The sequence below is a fragment of the Salvelinus alpinus genome, chromosome 11, assembly GCF_045679555.1.
Source record: "Salvelinus alpinus chromosome 11, SLU_Salpinus.1, whole genome shotgun sequence".
NCBI lineage: Eukaryota > Metazoa > Chordata > Actinopteri > Salmoniformes > Salmonidae > Salvelinus > Salvelinus alpinus.
Genome location: NC_092096.1, coordinates 45049575 through 45070628, shown reverse-complemented (window position 1 = coordinate 45070628; position 21054 = coordinate 45049575). Strand labels below are relative to the sequence as shown.

At 41.5% G+C, this 21054-nt stretch overlaps 1 protein-coding gene across 3 annotated transcripts in view; it reads right to left on the bottom strand.

Moving 5' to 3' along the window:
- The window catches only part of LOC139534243 (synaptopodin-2-like), a 40971-nt gene extending 20167 nt beyond the window's left edge, over window positions 1-20804 (bottom strand). For all 3 annotated transcript variants that reach the window (XM_071333206.1, XM_071333208.1, XM_071333207.1), the window contains exon 1: window positions 20596-20804. In XM_071333206.1, coding sequence (XP_071189307.1) covers window positions 20596-20703 — 108 coding nt within the window. In that variant the 5' untranslated portion in view covers window positions 20704-20804. The remainder of the gene's footprint in view (window positions 1-20595) is intronic.
- Window positions 20805-21054: the final 250 nt, after the last annotated feature.

Here is a 21054-nt window from a genome sequence, read left to right as displayed (position 1 = left end):
GTTAATGATTGAACTGCAGATTGGCCCTTTTTAAACAGTATCCAGCACTGGCAGTTAATTGCTTATGGTCAGTGCAGCACCTACTGGAGTGGCCAGTGTCGTTTAAATGGAGGCCAAAAGGTGTGTATAGTTATTCATACAAATCCCTCTCCTCTGTACACTTAATTTGCTTCCAGTCGAAGCTTGCATCCACTACAAGACCACAGTGCTTGCCTACGGACCAGCAAGGGGAACTGCCCCTCCCATCTTCAGGCTATGCTCAAACCCTCTATTCCAACCTGAGCACTCCGTTCTGCCACCTCTGGTCTCTTGGCACTCCCACCCCTACGGGAGGTCAGCTCCCACTTAGCCCAGTCAAAGCACTGCTCTGTCCTGGCACCCCAGTAGTGGAACGAGCTTCCCCCTGATGCGAAGACGGCAGTCCCTGCCAATCTTCCAAAAACATCCGAAACCCTACCTCTTAAAAGAATATCTTAAATAAGACATCGGTCTTATCCCCACCCAAACTAACATGTAAACTGTGTTCTGGTTAAGTGTCTGCTAAATGACTAAAATGTTCATGTAAACCGTGTATATAGCAGCAAACCATGCAAATGCAACCATCACTTTTGCTTTCACTTTGGTAGTAAAAATCTGCTTTGTTTCCTATTAAATTCTCCATTAAACCTGAAACCACTGTCAGTAATTGGTTATTGCACAAATTACAATTATTTTATTTTAATTTATTTTATTTAACCTTTATTTAACTAGGCAAGTCCAGTTAAGAACAAATTCTTATTTACAATGAGGCCTAACCCGGCCAAATCCTAACCCGGACAAAGCTGGGCCAATTGTACGCCGCCCTATGGGACTCCCAATCTGTAGGGACGCCTCTAGCACTGAGATGCAGTGCCTTAGACTGCTGCACCACTCGGGAGCCCAAATTCATTGTGTAAAAAGAAAAAGTGGTTTGAAGCAAAATAACTGATACATACTTGAAAATGTGCATATCAATTCCAATGGATGATAAAGATCTGTAGTCAACTTAAAAAAAAATAGTTATTGAAACATTGCTTATCATCAATAAGATGTGACTTAAAGAATGGTGGTAATGCAGCAGTTTGAATTCATGTGGCTAAATATGTAAAGGGCACCTCTACAGAACAGCTAATGGGCTGTGGTTTTCCTCTCTTATAATTGCCTTCTAGGCCCCATAGAATGGTTCATTAACCTTTCTAGGACACACGTTCCGCTAGCGGAACCGCCCCACAACATTCCGCTGAAAAGGCAGCGCGGGAAATTCAAAAATATTTTTTAGAAATATGTAACTTTCACACAATAACAAGTCCAATACAGCAAATTAATAGTTAATTAATATGAGGGATGTAATAAGCAGAAGCATGTCATCAAATTTTCACTCAAATTTACACAGCCAGGGGTGCTGCATTGCTTTTATACATTTCAATGGGGGAGAGAAACTGGAACAATTACTATGTACAGGCATGGCATGCAATAGTGTTAAGAGGAAAGTAACAGAAAATCTATTTTGACTTTGTCATTTTCCAAATCTCCTGGGAAATTACATATTTATATGCCCCATTTACTGTAAATTAATTCCAAACTGCGTGCTATGGTAAGCCAAATGCTCTGATTCATATAGAAGGCATGCCAAACAGGAAATGCCCATGTAGGTCTATCCAACATTTGCTAATAAAAAATGTCACACTTTCAGAAAAATTGTAAATATCACGTAGCCATTGCAAACTATGTATCTTTGAATTAAATCCATGTTTGGCATCATAGACAGTTCAATTGTGAACAACTCTTGAGTTCTGACAGTTCTCAGTTCTCTCTGCCGTAGGTCATATCTTTAACGCCCCCTAGCGCAGTGATGGTACTCCATTCTGAGAAGTCCATTTGTATCATGACACCATTATCCAAAATAAAACAGTCACCCAAACTCTTCCATTTGCTACATTTAAAGCCTCGTTACCCGGAGTGGCCTTTGGTGACTGCAAACCACAAAAATCCTATTCAGCTCTCCTTCCAAGCATAACAGTTAGGCATTTATATACACACAATTACCAGGGACGAGTATTTAAACAACATAGCCCAAAGCTGTTTGAGGCTAACTATAAATAACACTTTGTCAAGACTCATGGATTCTCCTAACAGCCAGTCAAATGAACGTAAACGGCCAAATTAAAGTCTGACATCGGATTCATTGAATTGAGTGTGTTGTTAAACGCTTAGCGGACAAAACTGCTGAAGGTTCAACCTTGGTGAGTTTTGCTTTGTTGCTCTGTCTTAGACTTTGCAAGTAGCCCCAGTTTCCCTTACGGGCAATTAATCTACATGCCCAGAGTCGGATGAACTTGTGGATACCATTTTTATGTCTCTGTGTCCAGTATGAAAGAAGTTGGAGGTAACTAGTGTTAGCGCAAGACTGGAAGTCTTTGGGTATCTGCTAGCATGCATTTGTCAAATCACACCTTTTGTCAAATCACACCTTTTTTGTGTACATTCATTGTGTAAATATTATCTAAGGACACACAGCAGTACCATTACTAGGTTGTTAATTGTTATTTGCCACTGACCACAAACACACCATTCAAGCCTGTTTTAGTTAATTGTTCACCTTTTGGCTGGGTCACAATTTCAAATTATTCTAATTGATGATTAACATAATGCTTAAGATGATGGGGGGGGGGGTTGAATGGTTGTCATGGGACACAAATTCTGACAAAAACCACATTTCCCATAGGAGTACTGCATGTTCTTCTACACTGGCACTAGAGGGCAGTGTACAGCCAATTTAGGGGAAAATAGGTCATAAATTGCATGAACCTTGTGACTAAACTAATCAAATGCTATTGGTCACATACACATATAGAGCAGATGTTATTGCGGGAGTAGCGAAATGCTTGTGTTCCTAGCTCCAACAGTGCAGTAGTATCTAACTATTCACAACAATACACACTAATCTAAAAGTAAAATGGAATTAAGAAATATATAAATATTAGTTTGAGCAATGTCAGAGAGTCATTGACTAAAATACAGTAGAATAGAATACACTATATACCTGGGGCGGCAGGTAGCCTAGTGGTTAGAGTGTTGGGCCAGTAACCGAAAGGTTGCTAGATCAAATCCCTGAGCTGCCAAGGTAAAAATTTGTCGTTCTGCTTCTGAACAAGCAGTTAACACACTGTTCTTAGGCTGTCATTGTAAATAAGAATTTGATCTTAACCGACTTGCCTAGTTAAAAAGGTTAAATAAAAATACATATGAGATGAATAAAGCAGTATGTAAACATTATTTAAACATTATTAAAGTGACTAGTGTTCCATTATTAAAGTGGCCAGTGATTCCAAATGTATGTATAGAGGGCAGCAGCCTCTAAGGTGCAGGGTTATGTAACCAGGTGGAAGCTGCCTAGTTATGGCTATTTAATAGTCTGATGGCCTTGAGATAGAAGCTGTTTTTCAGTCTCTCGGTCCCAGCTTTGATGCACCTGTACTGACCTCGCCTTTGAGAGGCTAACGGGGTGAACAGACCGTGGCTCGGGTGGTTGATGTCCTTGATGATCTTTTTGGCCTTCCTGTGACATCGGGTGCTGTAGGTGTCCTGGAGCGCAAGTAGTTTGCCCCCGGTGATGCATTGGGCAGACCGCACCACCCTCTGGAGAGCCCTGTGGTTGCGGGTGGTGCAGTTGCCGTACCAGGTGGTGATACAGCCCGACAGGATGCTCTCAATTGTGCATCTGTAAAAGTTTGTGAGGGATTTAGGGGCCAAGCCAAATTTCTTCAGCTTCCTGAGGTTGAAAAGGTACTGTTGCGCCTTCTTCACCACACTGTCTGTGTGGGTGGACCATTTCAGATCGTCAGTGATGTGTACGCTTAGGAACTTGAAGCTTTCCACCGTCGATGTGGCTCGGGGTGTGCTCCCTCTGCTGTATCCTAAAGTCCAAAATATTGGAAATTGAAGTAAGTCTAGAGTGTCAGGTAAGGTAAGAGGTGATATGATCTTTAACTAGCCTCTCAAAGCACTTCAGAATGACAGAAGTGAGTGCTACAAGGCGATAGTCATTTAGTTCAGTTACCTTTGCTTTCTTGGGTACAGGAACAGTGGTGGACATCTTGAAGCAAGTGGGGACAACAGACTGGGATAGGGAGGCTGGAATAGGGCAGCGCACAATTTGGATCAGTGACGTCAGGGGAGGGTTTGGCCGGGGTAGGCCGTCATTGTAAATAAGAATTTGTTCTTTAAATTATTATACAGAATTCTTGCAACCAACAGAATGTTATTTATATGGGGAATACAACCACCAGAGCTCTGCAGATTTTTCTGCGAAGAGGCAGAATCATTAGATCATTTGTTTTGGTACTGTCCATATGTAGCTTGTTTTTGGTCACAAGTCCAGGAATAGCTGAAGAATTGCAATATTTACCTGGAGCTAACCCTGCAGATAGCATTACTGGGCGATCTGAAAAGTCATAGTCAAATGATCAATAATATAGTAATATTTTTAGCAAAATATTTATTTTCAATTTACAATTGTAGAAACTATGAGAATGGAAAGGTTCAGAGCTTTGTGAAACATCACAGCACAATTGAAAAATATATGGCAAATATGGATGGTGTTAAGAGAGAGATGGGAAGGGGTTGAATGGGACTAAAAACAACAAGATAATCAATGTAAAACATACTATGCCCGTAAAACATATATAGGTTAGGAACTTTTTTGAAAGAGTACAGTTTGAACGATATCACAAATGGAAATCAAACCGGATGGACATCATAAATATGTGGGACAGGTTGAGGGTAGAGGAAGGACAGGAGTTAAAAACAAACAAAATAAAACTATTGTAAAATACACCGTGTCCATAAAATGTATATAGTATGTACATGTATAAGTGGGAAATACAGGCCTAAGCATTGTTGTTCACTAGTTGGGGGAGGGGTGGTAGGGTTTGAGGGTATAAAGGAAATATTCTAATCCCAAAAAATATTGTATGTATGGTATGTATGTATGTACGTTTACACAGATCAGACACGGACAAAGTTGGATTAGCTCGGTTTCAAGAGTGTTTATTTAAATAACAACCGTCTTCTGGGCTCCAGGGTCTTGCTGTATCCTGGGGGGAACAAAACTGAGCTCCCTCCGTTACCTCTGGGACTGAGCATGACTATACAGGAGTAACCTCTCTTCCCCTAGTACCCTCCCACGGGGCTGCCCTTCTGGCAGCTTTATGGGACTCGTCCAGCTAGTGAGCGATCAGCCCAAATTAGTCCTGGCCGGAGAGCCCGTCGAGACCTGGCACGTCCAACAGAGGGAGCCATTGCCTCGTGATATAGACTCCATCTGTCACCAGGCCTCGACGAGTCTCCCCCTGGTGGCTGACCTGCTGTACGCCACTATATATATATATATATTTGCAAAAAATATATATTGGGGATTGGAAGTGATGCAGACAACTAAATTGATGGAAGCTACAATCTATCTGCAATATTAAAGCTGATCTACCCCCTATTTTTTTAAATAAAACACACACACAAAAAAAGAATTTGTTCTTAACTGACTTGCCTAGTTAAATAAAAAATAAAAAAGGGAGATTGAATATGTCCGTAAACACTCCAGCCAGCTGGTCTGCTCATGCTCTGAGGGTTGCGGCTGGATGCCGTCTGGGCTGGCAGCCTTGCGAGGGTTAACACTCTTAAATGTCTTAATCACTTCGGCCACGGAGAAGGAGCGCGTACAGTCCTTGGTAGCGGGCCACGTCGGTGACACTGTGTTATCCTCAAAGCGGGAGAAGAAGGTGTTTTAGCTTGTCCGGAAGCAAGACGTCGGTGTCCACAAAGTGGCTGGTTTTCCCTTTGTAGTTCGGGATTGTCTGTAGACCCTGCCACATATGTCTTGTGTCTGAGCCGTTGAATTGCGACTCCACTTGTCTCTGTACTGATGTTTTGCCTGTTTGAATGCCTTACGGAGGAAATAACTACACTGTTTGTATTCTGCAATATTCCCAGTCACCTTGCCATGGTTAAATGCGGTGATTCGCTCTTTCACGGTTTGTGGTTTGGGTAGGTTTTAATAGTCACAGTGGGTACAACATCTCCTATACACTTCCTGATGAACTCAGTCACCGTATCAGTGTATTCGTCAATGTTATTCTCAGAGGCTACTCGGAACATATCCCAGTCCGCGTGATCAATACAATCTTGAAGCATGGATTCCGATTGGTCAGACCAGCATTGAATAGACCTTAGCATGGGTACTTAATGTTTGAGTTTCTGCCTTTAGGAAGGGAAGACCAAAATGTTGTGATCAGATTTACTCGAAGCGAGGGAGGGGGGAGGGGCTTGTATGCATTTCAAAAAGTTGAGTAGCAGTGATCCAACGTTTACCCAGCCTGAGTACTACAGTCAATGTGTTGGTAGAACCTCGGTAGTGTTTTCCTCAGATTTGTTTGTTAAAAGCCCCAGCTACAATAAATGCAGCATCAGAATATGTGGTTTCCAGTTTACATAAAGTCTAGTGTAGTTCTTTGAGGGACGTCGTGGTATCGGCTTGAGGGGGAATATACACTGCTGTGACTATAACCGGAGCGAATTCTCTTGGGAGGTAATACGGTCGGCATTTGATTGTGAGGTATTCTAGGTCGGGTGAACGAAAGGACTTGAGTCTCCGTATGTTATCACAATCACACCATGAATACTTAATCATGAAACGTACATACCCACCTTTCTTCTTCCTGGAGCGTTCTTTATTCTTGTCTGCGCGATGTCCCGAGAACCCAGCTGGCTGTATATCCTGGGACAGTATATCACGAGAGAGCCATGTTTCTGTCTAAAGTTCTGCACCCATATTCATAAAGAGTCTGAGTAGGACCACTGATCAAGGATCAGTTTAGTATTTTAGATAATGAATAAGATGACATGGACTGGGGACCAAAGGAGGCTGGTGGGAGGAGCTATAGGAGGATGGGCTCATTGTAATGGATGGAATGGATTCAATGAAATGTTTTCAAATGTGCTTTCAATAAGATTGTGTTTGATACCTTTCCATTTATTCCATTCCAGCAATTACAATGAGCCCGTCCTTCTATAGCTCCTTCCACCAGCCTCCTCTGCTGGAGATGCTTCATGTATATGCACACAGTTTTATTCCATCAATGGGAATAATAATGTTTTCACAAATATAGTATGTAATGAATAAATAGATGTTTATACATGATCACATCTGTGTATTTTACACCAATTTTGTCTCTACTCCCTTAAGTACAGAATTGAGCCTTTATTAAAAAATAGCTTCTAAAGGACAAATCTTGGCGTTGATCACACCAGTGAATTACAACAAACTACATTTTTTACACTTTAATGTTCCTCCACTACCCCTAATGACAACCACATGTGCAGCCTTAACTTCCTGTCTCTACCTCATGCATCTTTCATTACTTGCAAGTAGCCTTGTAGTTTTGAAACTTTTGTAGGCTTTTTTAATGGTCTTCTATGGGCAAAAAAACATAGCGCAATGGTCTTCATCACAAAAACGTCATAAAAGTAAATTCATCCACAAACACGAAATATAATTGTACATATATCTTATTTTACCGAATTTTCATTAATTTGATGATATATCTTGAAGCCCATGCAAAAGATCAGGAAGTAAGATGTAGGAACGCATCACTTGCATGGCGTATAGGCCTTGTTGTTGTCACTCACTCTGCTTGTAACCCTGGCCCAGAATTTCATGTGCTGCCTCTCCTACATTGTTTTGAGCCCCCTCATTCTAGCCAACTGCCTCTGTCGGAGTTCATTAAACCAGTCCCCATTCTAGCCAACATAGTATCAACATGACTCACATACTGTATGTATACCGTACAATAATTATAATATACGGTACTTCTACACAAATACCATTTCCATCGAACTTAGTATCAAACATGTCAGGGCATGAAGCTAAAAGGTTAACACTTCTAAAAAGGAAACAACCTGACAACCTGTGATAAATACGAGATCTCGCTATATATACAGATATGTTTTATGGCTTTATGTTATGAGCTGGCACCCTCTGCAGGTTGGAAATAACCGGATGCATCCTGTTTTAAAGGGAAATGGAAAGAGCCTGTGACGCGACTTCTGCTTTTGGACGTTGACAAGGTGACATCTTATCTCCTCCTCCACGTTAATGGATTGGTTGATTAGTGCAGAAGAAAACCTCCACCCACAGTAATTTTTTTCTCGTCAGGACCAGAAAGAAAAAACGCCTCCTCAGGTGTTTCTTTTACGGCTGCTTCGTTAGGTTAATGAGCTGGTAACCAGCTGATAAAACAGTGCGACTCCGACCTGGGTTTTAGGAGCCATCTGTGTGCAAACGGCCATATATGGAGAACTGCTGTGAGCCTGTGTTTGGACTCGTACCTCTCTATGGGAGGAAAGTCTGTCTGGACCACCACAGCACCGCTCCTCCTAAAAAGGAGGGGAAACCTTTCCCCTCCTGAGCCATAGTGATACACACATAATGTCAGACAATATTCTAGACCGGACTGAGTTGCCACTGTTCAATCTCAGTCTTGGGTTGCTTATAATAGGTTCCTCCGGTTACTGTATATGCTGCGTTTTGAATTGTTATTTTTCATGCTGCGTTTTGAATTGTTATTTTTCATCTGTTTCTATTTTGCTCTTGGTATGGAAAGATCAACAAAGGAAACACTGATGCTTTTTATTATTCATAAAGAGTGTGAGAGGTTTGAATCTGTCATTCAGATTACAGTGCAGCGTTCAACACAATCTCGTGTAGTTACAATGTGGCATTTACCATACATAAAGATTTTTAACAGTCAGACATTTTCTATTGCCATCTGTAGGGCCACAATTAGACGATTCATGCTCATGCCATGCCTGACTGCGCCTTTCCCAAATGTCCTACTTTTTAGTCTCTTAAACACAACACAAAACCACAGGAAATACAAGACTGTGCATTGAACACAAAGCTTCAGGCAGTTCCATGCAGCTTTAAGCAATTATGTTTTCAAATCTCAGGCAAACATTTTCTAGCTGTCTTACAGGTAGCGCTGGCTACTCGTGGAATGACTAATGACTGCCACTGCCTCTATATACTGTATTTAAAGGTGCACTCAGTAACTTTGAGTTCGTCAGTGGTAACCTGAGGTACGACAAACGCATTCAGCCCACAGACAAAAAAAAGATAAGTGGTTACATCTGTAAGCCGAAGCTTCTGGAGTAACATAAAATAACACTAAGCTGTGTGTTTGTTTTATGCATTCATTTAATTGATAAGGCATTGCATACTGTTTAAAACAAAATCATTCAACTTGATATCAAGGTTTTCATTTTTTCCTCACAGAAAGGGACAAGCACTGATTTGGCCACCACAGTGAAGCCCTGCAGTCACCACTTGTGATTGGACAGAGAAAATTGTCTCCTGCTATAACTCTGACTGCGAGGGATGCATGAGAAAAGGATATTTGATAGTACAGCGTCTTAACCAAGCTCATGTGGTCCACCATTAGGACTAATGCACAAGTAACAAAAGGCCACTATACTCGCAGGGCTGGTTTCCCGGACACAGATTAGGACTAGTCCTGGACTAATAGGATATTTCAATGGAGATTCTCTAGTGAGCATGCTTTTTAGTCTACCGGTTTAGTCTTAGTCTAAACCGGTCCAAAGAAGAGTTAAGAGTGCTCTCACCCAGGAGCGATATTCCCCAAAATATGGGAAATGACTTTACCGCCCTCTTTTGAAATTACTTCAACACTCCTCCCTGTAATGACGTTGCTATTTACCCAAAGGGAATCCAAGGTCTTAATTTGAAGAAAACATTTATTCTGGTCGTCAGACAACAGGGTTGACTTGATACGCAGTGACATATCTCAGTAATTGGAAGGCCCAAATAGCCCTATCCATACACTTGCTGCCATCTGTGCAGACTACATAGGAAGGTAACTTGAGGGTGATTGTCCGCCTGTCTGGATTCTGCTTGGACACAGGAAACAGGACAACATACTGATCTCATAGGATTTAACCATGTTGGAGTAGCATCACTGGCACTTTCAAATGAGCTGTAGCGCAAACTGAATCCCATTTAGCTATATTTTTATATTGTCATAGCAATCCATCTTAGCCAAGGTCCGTAATTAGCCTTCATGGATGAATTCCCAGTGCGTTTTTCATCTCATGCAATTTCCCATGCCTGCCTGTCTGTCAAGTGATATAATTTCAAGGGGCTGTAGAAATCAAGGGACTAAGTTTGCCACAATTCCCTGCAATGTGGCAGGAAATGCCACGTGACAGTGATACATCACCATGAGAGATAGGGAAAGGGAAACCGCAAGTTAGTTTGGTATGGTGCAAGTATTGTAGTGTTTCATTGTATGATTAATTCAGTAGCTAAACCCAACCTGAAAGTATTTATTTGGTCTCTTTACCCTCTTATCAGAGATTGGTCTTTTTTTTGGAGTTTACGTTCCCCTCTGTATCAGAGGAGGGCTGGTAGGGGGGAGTTATAGGAGGATGAACTCATTGTAATGGCTGGAATGGAGTAATGGAACAGAGTCAAACGTGGTTTCCATATGTTTGATGTATTTGATACCGTTCTGATGATTCCATTTCCAGACATTACAATGAGCCCATCCTCCTATAGCTCCTCCCACCAGCATCCACTGCTCTGTATGTATTTGGACAGTGAAGCTAAAATTGTAAATTTGCCTCTTTACGCCAGCATTTTTTATTTGATATCAAATGTTTCATGAGGTGACAGCACAGAATGTCACCTATCATTTGAGGGTATTTTTTTTCACATCTCAGGTGATGAACAAACAAACCATGAGAGCCACGCACAGACTTGCGCTTTGAAGTCTGTGATAAATAATACTTTCCTACGGTTAGGGTTAGGTTTAGAATAAAGGTTAGGGTAAAGGTTAGGATTAGGGGAGCAGAAGTCAGAATGGCACCAGAGGGGATGGCTGCCATTTTATGTGCTCCTAACCAACTGTGCAATTTTGTTAGTTTTTTATTGCGTTGTTTGCAACTTGTTTTTTAAGCTTATTTTGTACATAATGTTGCTGCTACCATCTCTTATGACCAAAAATAACTTCTGGACATCAGAACAGCAATTACTCACCTCGAACTGTAAAAATATTATTTTCTTCTTTAACAAGTCCGACGTGAAGGATATACTGCTTTCTCGGGAACAGGCCCAAATCCCCATCAATTGTGTGAAAAAAAAGACGGATAAAAAGGGGGCGGAGGTCGGGCTGCCTTCTGAGAATCGTAGAGGAGTGAGTAAACCCTCACTGCCTTCCATTCTATTGGCCAATGTGCAATCATTGGAAAATAAAATGGATCTACGATCAAGATCATCCTACAAACGGGACATTAAAAACTAATATCTTACGTTTCACCGAGTCGTGGCTGAACGACGACACATAATATAGAGCTGGTGGGATTTTCCATGCATCGGCAGGACAGAGAAGCTACGTCTGGTAAGACGTGGGGTGGGGGGGTGTCCATTTGTCAATAACAGCTGGTGCGCGATGTCAAATATTAAAGAAGTCTTAGAGTATTGCTCGCCTGAGGTAGAGTACCTTAAGATAAGCTGTAGACCACACTATCTACCAAGAGAGTTCTCATCTATATTATTCGTAGCCTTCTATTTACAGTACCACTCCAAACCGATGCTGGCACTAAGACCGCACTCAACCAGCTGTATAAAGCCATAAGGTAACAAGAAAATGCTCATCCAGAAGCGGCGCTCCTAGTGGCCGGGGACTTTAATGCAGGCAAACTTAAATCCGTTTGACCTAATTTCTACCAGCATGTCACATGTGCAACCAGAGGGGGAAAAAGAACTCAAGAACACCTTTACTCCACACCCATAGATGCATACAAAGCTCTGCTTACAAGCAGGAAGTACCAGTGACTCGCTCAATACGGAACTGGTCAGATGACGCGGATACTACGCTACAGGACTGTAGCGTAGTATCCGCGTCATCGACGACGTCGTCCCCACAGTGACCGTACGTACATATCCCAACCAGAAGCCATGGATTACAGGCAACATCCGCATCGAGCTAAATGGCTAAAGTTGTCGCTTTCAAGGAGCGGGACACTAATCTGGACACTTAGAAGAAATCCCCCTATGCCCTCAGACGAACCATCAAACAGGCAAAACGTCAATACAGGATTAAGATTGAATCCTACTACACCAGCTCTGAGGCTCGTCGGATGTGGCAGGGCTTGAAAACTATTACGGACTACAAAGGGAAACCTAGCCACAAGCTGCCCAGTGACGCGAGCCTACCAGACAAGCTAAATGCCTTTTTATGCTCGCTTTGAGGCAAGCAACACTGAAGCATGTATGAGAGCACCAGCTGTTTCACATGACTGTGTGATAACGTTCTCGGTAGCGGATGTGAGCAAGACCTTTAAACAGGTCAACATTCACAAACCTGCAGGGCCAGACGGGTTACCGGGACGTGTACTCAAAGCATGTGTGGACAACCTGGCAAGTGTCTTCACTGAAATTTTCAACCTCTCCCTGACCGAGTCTAATACCTACATGTTTCAAGCAGACCACCATAATGTGCCCAAGGAAGTGAAGGTAACCTGCTTACATGATTACAACCCTGTAGCACTCACGTCGGTAGCCATGAAGTGCTTTGAAAGGCTGGCTCACATCAACAGCATCATCCCAGATACCCTTGACCCACTCCAATTCGCACACCACCACAACAGATCCACAGATGACGCAATCTCAATCGCACTCCATACTGTCCTTTCCCACCTGGACAAAAGCAACAACTATGTGAGAATGCTGTTCATTGACTACAACTCAGCGTTCAACATCCTCAGTGCCCACAAAGCTCATCACTAAGCTAAAGGACCCTGGGACTAAACAACTCCCTCTGCAACTGGATCCTGGACTTCCTGACGGGCCGCCCCCCAGGTGGTAAGCGTAGGCAACAATACGTCAGGAATGTGTTCTTAGTCCCCTCCTGTACTTCCTGTTCACTCATGACTGCATGGCCAAACAACTCCAACACCATTATTGAGTTTTTTGATGACACAACAGTGGTAGACCTGATCACCGACAACGATGAGACAGCCTATAGGGAGCAGGTCAAACACCTGGCAGTGTGGTGCCAGGACAGCAACCTCTCACTCAACGTGAGCAAGACAAAAGGAGCTGTTTGTGGACTACAGGAAAAGGCAGGCCGAACAGGCCCCCATTAACATCGATGGGGCTGTAGTGGAGTGGGTCGAGAGTTTCAAGTTCCCTGGTGTCCACATCACCAACAAACTATCATGGTCCAAACACACCAAGACAGTCGTGAAAAGGGCACGACAACAACATTTCCCCCTCAGGAGACTAAAAAGATTTGGCATGGTCCCCAGATCCTCAAAGATCTACAGCTGCACCATCGAGAGTATCCTGACCGGTTCCATCACCGCCTGGTATGGCAACTGCTTGGCATCTGACCGTAAGGCGCTACAGAGGGTAGTGCGTACAGCCCAGTACATCACTTGGGCCAAGCTTCCTGCCATCCAGGACCTGTATACTAAGCGGTGTCAGAGACAATCCCCAAAATTGTCAAAGACTCCAGTCACCCAAGTTATAGACTGTTCTCTTTGCTACCGGACAGCAAGCGGTACCGGAGCTCCAAGTCTAGAACCAAAAGTCTCCTTAACAGCTTCTACCCCAAGCCATAAGACTGCTGAACAATTAATAAAATGGCCACCGGACTATTTACATTGACACCTCCCCCCCCCATTTATTTTTTACACTGCTGCTATTCTGTTTATTATCTATGCATAGTCACTTCACCCCTACCTACATGTACAAATTACCTTGACTAACCTGTACTCCCGCACATTGACTCTGTATATAGCCTTGTTATTGTTATTTTATTGTGTTACTTTTTATTATTTTTACTTCAGTTTATTTGGTAAATATTTTCTTAACTCTTTCTTGAACTGCACTGTTGGTTAAGGGCTTGTAAGTAAGCATTTCCCGGTAAGGTTGTATTCGGCGCATGTGACAAATAAAGTTGAATTTGATTTGGATAATTAGTTGAAATGTTGTTGACGGTTGTTGAACATCTATCCACTGAACATCGACAAACCATCTACTTAGGACTATCCAAATAAAGTGTTACCAATAAGTATCCTCCACTTACAGAAATTTGGCTGCCTTTCAGTCACGCTAAAGTGTTCCTGCACCTTTAAAAAAACAAAGCAAATCTGTGGGTTGTGACTTCACCAACTTTGTTCTCAAGCCAGGACTCCCAAAACTTACAAAATAACTTCCCATATATGGAGAACTGCCTCTTGAGAGTGTAGAGAGACCCCCTCACACTGATCTACTGCATGTCAGTACATTGAACAATCACTTTCTCCTTGGAGAGGGAGCCCTGCTCACACCTAATCCAACAGAAGCTTTGAATAACTCCAACTAATCAGATATGAAAGTACCCTACCTCTGACAGTGGAGTATTTCTCATAATCTTGGTATGTTAGCTTTTTTAACTTTTACAGCTCTTGACCCGCCCCCGCCCCAACTCCCCTCAAAAAGTATTGAGACAAGCTAAAAGTTATGTCTTCCAGATGACTTTCTGTTAGGATGAGGTCACTCTTCAGATATCCTCGACTGAGGCGTAGACTAGCAAGAGACGTCTTCTATTGACATTTCACATCAGCACAGGCAACATTCTTACAGCTAAGCTAAAAACATTCACACAGTACTTATATAACAATGTGCTCAGACTGTGGAGGGACTCTCTTTTGGAGCTTAGCACCCTAAAATACTGCAGTAGAATGATACTTGTTCGACAAATCAAATAATTAGTTCAATGAGGATGTCATGTACAAAACACTTTGAAGAGTCACTTGTAGAGTGGGGGGTGGGTGCATTTCCCTACAAATGTAATTCACCTTTAATTTAATATTTCAATTTCCCCTTATTCCCTACGCTACATTAGAAAGGCCTCTTTCACAGCTGCCTTGCTTAAGTCACTTTGCTCTATAGCAGTCTTTTTTGGAATGTCAACACGTTCCCCAGTTGTGCAAATAACAAGGTTTAGAGCAAGACTTTATTTGTCTACAAATTAAAATCCAGTTGGTTGACTTATTTATAGATTACCTTACTGGAGTGGCTGTGGATGAGTGATGCTTCTCGTGGATGATATAATACAGCATCAGTGTCATTTTTTATATGTCAAAGTTGTTACTTGTTTGTCAATGTCCCAAATAAATTAACTAAATCAATTGAATGTCAACATAAAGAAATAGAATGAAATATGACTTCAGTTGAAATTGTATGACACAAAGCTAACATTTTCAAAATAGCCAAATATATGCGTCTTGGCACCTAAATCCCTCACATACTTTTACAAATGCACAATTGAGAGCATCCTGTCAGGCAAGCTACTCTGAAGATATACACTGAACAGAAATATAAACGCAACATGTAAAGTGTTGGTTTCATGAGCTGAAATAAAATATCCCAGAAATGTTCCATGCACACAAAAGCTTATTTCTCTCAAATGTTGTGCACAAATTTGTTTACATCCCTGATAGTGAGCATTTCTCCTTTGCCAAGATAATCCAATCACCTGACTGGTGTGACATATCAAGAAGCTGATTAAACAACATGATCATTACACAGGTGCAGTTTGTGCTGGGGACAATAAAAGGCCACTCTAAAATGTGTACTTTTGTCCCAAACACAATGCCACAGATGTCTCAAGTTTTGAGGGAGTGTGCAATTGGCATGCTGACTGCAAGAATGTCCACTACAGCTGTTGCCAGAGAATTTAATGTACATTTTTCTACCATAAGCCGCCTGCAAAGTCATTTTAGAGAATTTGGCAGTACGTCCAACCGGCCTCACAACTGCAGACCACATGTAACCACGCCAGCCCAGGACCTCCACATCCGGCTTCTTCATCTGCAGGATCATCTGAGACTAGCCACCCGGACAGCTGATGAAACTGTGGTTTGCACAACCGAATAATGTTTGCACAAACTGTCAGAAACCGTCTCAGGGAAGCTCACCTGTGTGCTCGTTGTCTTCACCAGGGTCTTGACCTGACTGCAGTTGTGAACAGAGTGCCCCATGGTGGCGGTGGGGTTATGCTATGGGCAGGCATAAGCTACGGACAACAAACACAATTGGATTTTATCAATGGCAATTTGAATGCACAGAGATACTGTCACAAGATCCTGAGGGCCATTGTCATGCCATTCATCTGCCATCATCACCTCATGTTTCAGCATGATAATGCACGGCCCAATGTCACAAGGATCTGTACACAATTCCGGGAGGCTGAAAATGTCCCAGTTCTGCCACGGCCTGCATACTCAACAAACATGTCACCGATGGAGCATGTTTGGTATGCTCTGGATCGACGTGTATGACAGCATGTTCCAGCTCACGCCAATATCCAGCAACTTCACACAGCCATTGAAGAGGAGTAGGACAACATTCCACAGGCCACAATCAATGGCCTAATCAACTCTATGCGAAGGAGATGTATTGTTTATCTGTGACCAACAGATGCGTATCTGTATCCCCAGTCATGTGAAATCCATAGATTAGGGCCTATAATTTATTTCAATTGACTGATTTCCTTATATGAACTGTAAAATATTTTTTAAATCTTTGAAATTGTTGCATTTATATTTTTGTTCAGTGCAGTTTACCAAGCTACCAATTACATCACACAAATTAAAGCTATCCTTAAGAACAATATAGTTTACTTTACAAAAATTACTCTGAAGGTAGTTCACTACATTCAAACTAATTAGTGAAAAATTATCATATCTAAAATGTCAGACAAAAGCGTTCTACATGGAACCCAAAAGAGTTCTTCAAAGAGTTCTCCTATGGGAACAGCCAAAGGACCCTTTTAGGTTATAGATGGTACAATCTTACAAAAACAAAGTGCTAAGTTAAGAAACATGACTGCAAGAACAGATCACTATGGAGTCAGATGTTAACAGAATGTGTAATTTAATAAACACAAAAACCTAAGTTTCAAGTGAGAATTAGGCATGTCTGATGCCGGAAAAGAAAGAAAATTCTTGTCTACTTATTTTTGCAAAAACAAATGGTGTGCAGTTCAATAGTTAGCTAAACCGCTACATGGCAAAAACGTAATTAACTACTGAAAACACTACCAAGACTGGAATTTGGTTCAACTACCACCAAGCCACCAAAAAATATAGTTATATTACTAGTTGAACTACTGTACATGCAGTTCACTACTCCCCAACACTGTAAACACTGCAATACTGTTTAATGCTGTTTAGACAATCATCAAGTTTGCTGATGACACAACAGTGATACATACCCCTGATTACCAACAACGAAAAGACAGCCAACAGGAGGAGGTGAGTGCCTTGGCGGAGTGGTGCCAGGAAAATAACCTCTCTCTCTTAACGTCTACAAAACGAGCTGATCGTGGACTACAGGAGACAGCCGAGAGAGCACGCCCCAATAGGTAGGTCCAGCCGTTCAAGGGTCACCATTCTAGTGGAGCAGTTTTGGCTATTTCAGTCAGGCTTGAGGTTATGCTTTTCACATGGTATCAGTTGAATTTTTAAAGTCTTAGTAAAGCAAAAAAAAATGTATTAGAGGTGGAAGAGATCATATTGGCGCTCAATGGGAGCATTATTAATCCAGGCAGTGGACAGCTCTTTTAAAATGTAATTATGACATTCTATGTAGACCTTTCCTGCAGTCAAATGACCTAGTGACCTCATGGGTGGAATATTATTTATATTTCAATCATTTCATAATTAACAGACATTATTTTAAAAACCTGCCAAAAATCTGGTGTTTCTATGTCAAACGTTTTTGTTATATTTAAGTCTTCTGTAATGTATAAAAAGTGTAATATTGCGAAGCAAACTCAAAATTGAATACATTTCAACTCTATATCTGACATGATACAGGTGTATTTTTTTAAGTCCATAACCATGTGTGTGAGGAGTGTACTTTTGTTTCAAAGTAGATTTGTTTAAGACTACCAAGAAACACTGTGTGACCCTGATTTATCCCACTGCAGTGAAAATGAATTATACCATCTATGAAATGCTGTGTAGTTTACACTATGCTGTAGATAAGAGTGGAGGTGCTTCAGTAAACTATGCTCTCATGATGAGTAACTTACCATGCTCTCCTGATGAAAAACTTTGCCTAACTTTGCTAACAGCCTCAGGGCTGGTTTCCCAGACACAGATTAGGCCTAGTCCTGGACTAAAAAGCACTTTCAACGAAGATTCTCCATTTAAACATGCTTTTTAGACCAGGACTAGGCTTAATCTGTGACTGGGAAACCACCATTTAGGATTGATGTCAACAAGTTACAAAGCACTGAGTTTCAAAGTCTGTCAAAAAATGTTAAATATTTGGTCCATCGTTTCCTGGAGTTCCAGTCACAGAGTTGAATGGCTGTGATAGGAGAAAACAGAATGGCTCAACAACACTCCACAATACTAACCTAAATGACAGAGTGAAAAGAAGGAAGTCTGTACAGAATAAAAAATTTCCAAAACATGAATCCTGTTTGTAATAAGGCACTAAAGTAATACTGCAAAAAATGTGGCTAAGAAATATTTTTCCCTGAATACAAAGCGTTATGTTTGAGGCAAATCCAACACATCACTGAGTACCATTCTTCATATTTTCAAGCATGGAGGTGGCTGCATCATGTTATGGGAGTTTTTTAGGATAAAAAGAAAAGGAGTAGAGCTAAGCACTGGCAAAATCCTAGAGGAAAACCTGGTTCAGTCTGCTTTCCAACAGACACTGGGAGACACATTTTCCTTTCAGCAGGATAATAACCTAAAACAAAAGGCCAAATATACACTGGAGTTGCTTACCAAGATGACATTGAATGTTCCTGAGTGGCCTAGTTACAATTTTTACTTAAGTCGACTTAAATCTATGGCAAGCCTTGAAAATGGCTATCTACCAATGATCAACAACCAACCTGACAGAGCTTGAAGAGTTTAAAAAAGAATAATCTGCAAATATTGTACAATCCAGGTGTGCAAAGCTCTTAGAGACTTACCCAAAAAGTCTCACAGGTGTAATCGCTGCCAAAGGTGACTAACATGTATTGAATCAAGAGGTTGAATACTTATCTAATGAAGATAATATTTTTTTCATTCATCTTAAAAAAAAAAAAAAAACTTACACTTTGACATTTGAGTATTTGTTGTATAGATCGTTGGGAAAAAACAATTCAACCAATTTTAATCCCAATTTGTAACACAAGAAAATGTGAAAAAAGTCAAGTGGTGTGAATATATTCTGAAGGCACTGTAATGACTAAAATCGTCCTAAAACACAGCAAATGGCTACAAGTGAGGTTTGGGTCAGTGTTGTGGGCCCACTTAAAATTTCACTAAGGTGGAAGTACTTCGACAAAGTTTAGGAACCCCAAGTATTTAGTATTTCAGGAAGTATTCAAATATTTATTGACTCAGGATTTTTTATTGGGATGCCCATATATCACTTCCACCAAAGTGAACTTTTAGTGCAAGGGAAGGCAATTGCTTAAAAGCAGTAATGTGTAGCCAGTAATGCATAGTATTGTGTTGCCAGTAATACAGATTAGGCCTACAATACTAATCAACAAGTGGTTGGCTGCGCAATTAGGCCTATTAGGCTTAAATTATCATCTTCAATTAAACAAGATAAATCTGAATCGATGTATTTAAATTTATTAACTAAATAAAATGTGCCGTTCAACAGCTTTCCTCCGTTCTCGTGTTGTTGTTTAAATTGGTACCACTCCGTGACCTCTGAAGCTACGCTCGCGGCGCATAGCAACGGTCTCTCTCCTTTTCACAGCTCGAGCGCGTGTTTAGATTCTTGCTGAAATCTTCACTAGTGATAATGGATCGCTGCAGCCCTCGAGCCCTGACCATATAAGGGTCTCCAAGAATCCTACGCACAAACATCTCCGACACACCAGAAAATGGGGAATTCTGCCTGTTCCAAACAAACGAGCTGACAGCATTTTCCCAAATAAAGGGGTTTCAAAACAATTAACCATAGAATATATAGAACATTAACCCTAAAGAGCAAAATCATTCATATACCTGTCTCATCATCTTCCCATCAAATAGGCTACATTTCCAGCGCAGCTAGTGAATTAATTTCCAAATCGCCACTGTTCCTCTAAACATGAGAAGAATATAACTAGTTGGCCACAGATTCTCACCAAGACTGTTATGCCATTGTGAAAGGCACCATTATTCCAGCTGGTAACAATTACTAACATTATAAACTACTGTTCGTCTGGATGCACTAGCATACCAGCCAAATCAGAATGGTACTGCAAAATAGATGACGTCCTCTTTTGAAAATTGAGTTTCAAACCATGTTTGACATAACCACGTTCCTAAAGCCACACTGTAAATGACATGTAAATTAACTTTTTTCATGATTCAATACAACAATCTCACAAATAAAAGCGAGACTAAACAAACCCGCAATGCGACACAGCATAACGCTGATGAAGGCTCCGTTAAGCATAAACAATTAACAAACAACATACTTCAAACGAATGATGTTTCTACCTGATAAACCTGCAAACGTCGGTAGGCATCCCCCTCTCCCTCGCGGAGACTGAAGCCCCAGGGCGCGCCTCCGTGCACCGTAACACAGATATAATCCCCAGTGCCCATGCCACACGCAACAGGCTCCCACCAAAACCGCTATCATCAAGTTGTCCGGAGTTGGACCAACAGGGCTCTATGAAACCAAGAGCAGCACAGTGCAGTATAATTCCCATCATCTGCAAGTTATGCAGAGTCCAGCCCGCTCTGAAACGTCATTGAATATGGACCCGCCCGCGCGCGAATCAAGTGGTGCGCTCTTGGGAATGTCTTGTAGCAGCATTTGTATGGGGCCACAACTGAGTCGGGGTTGAACTTTTCATACAGTGTAGTTACAATAATAATGAGCTCTAATATCTCAATGTAGCCAATGTATCGATTATGCTGCCTGGTTTTCTAGTCAAATGGGTTTGTTGGCCT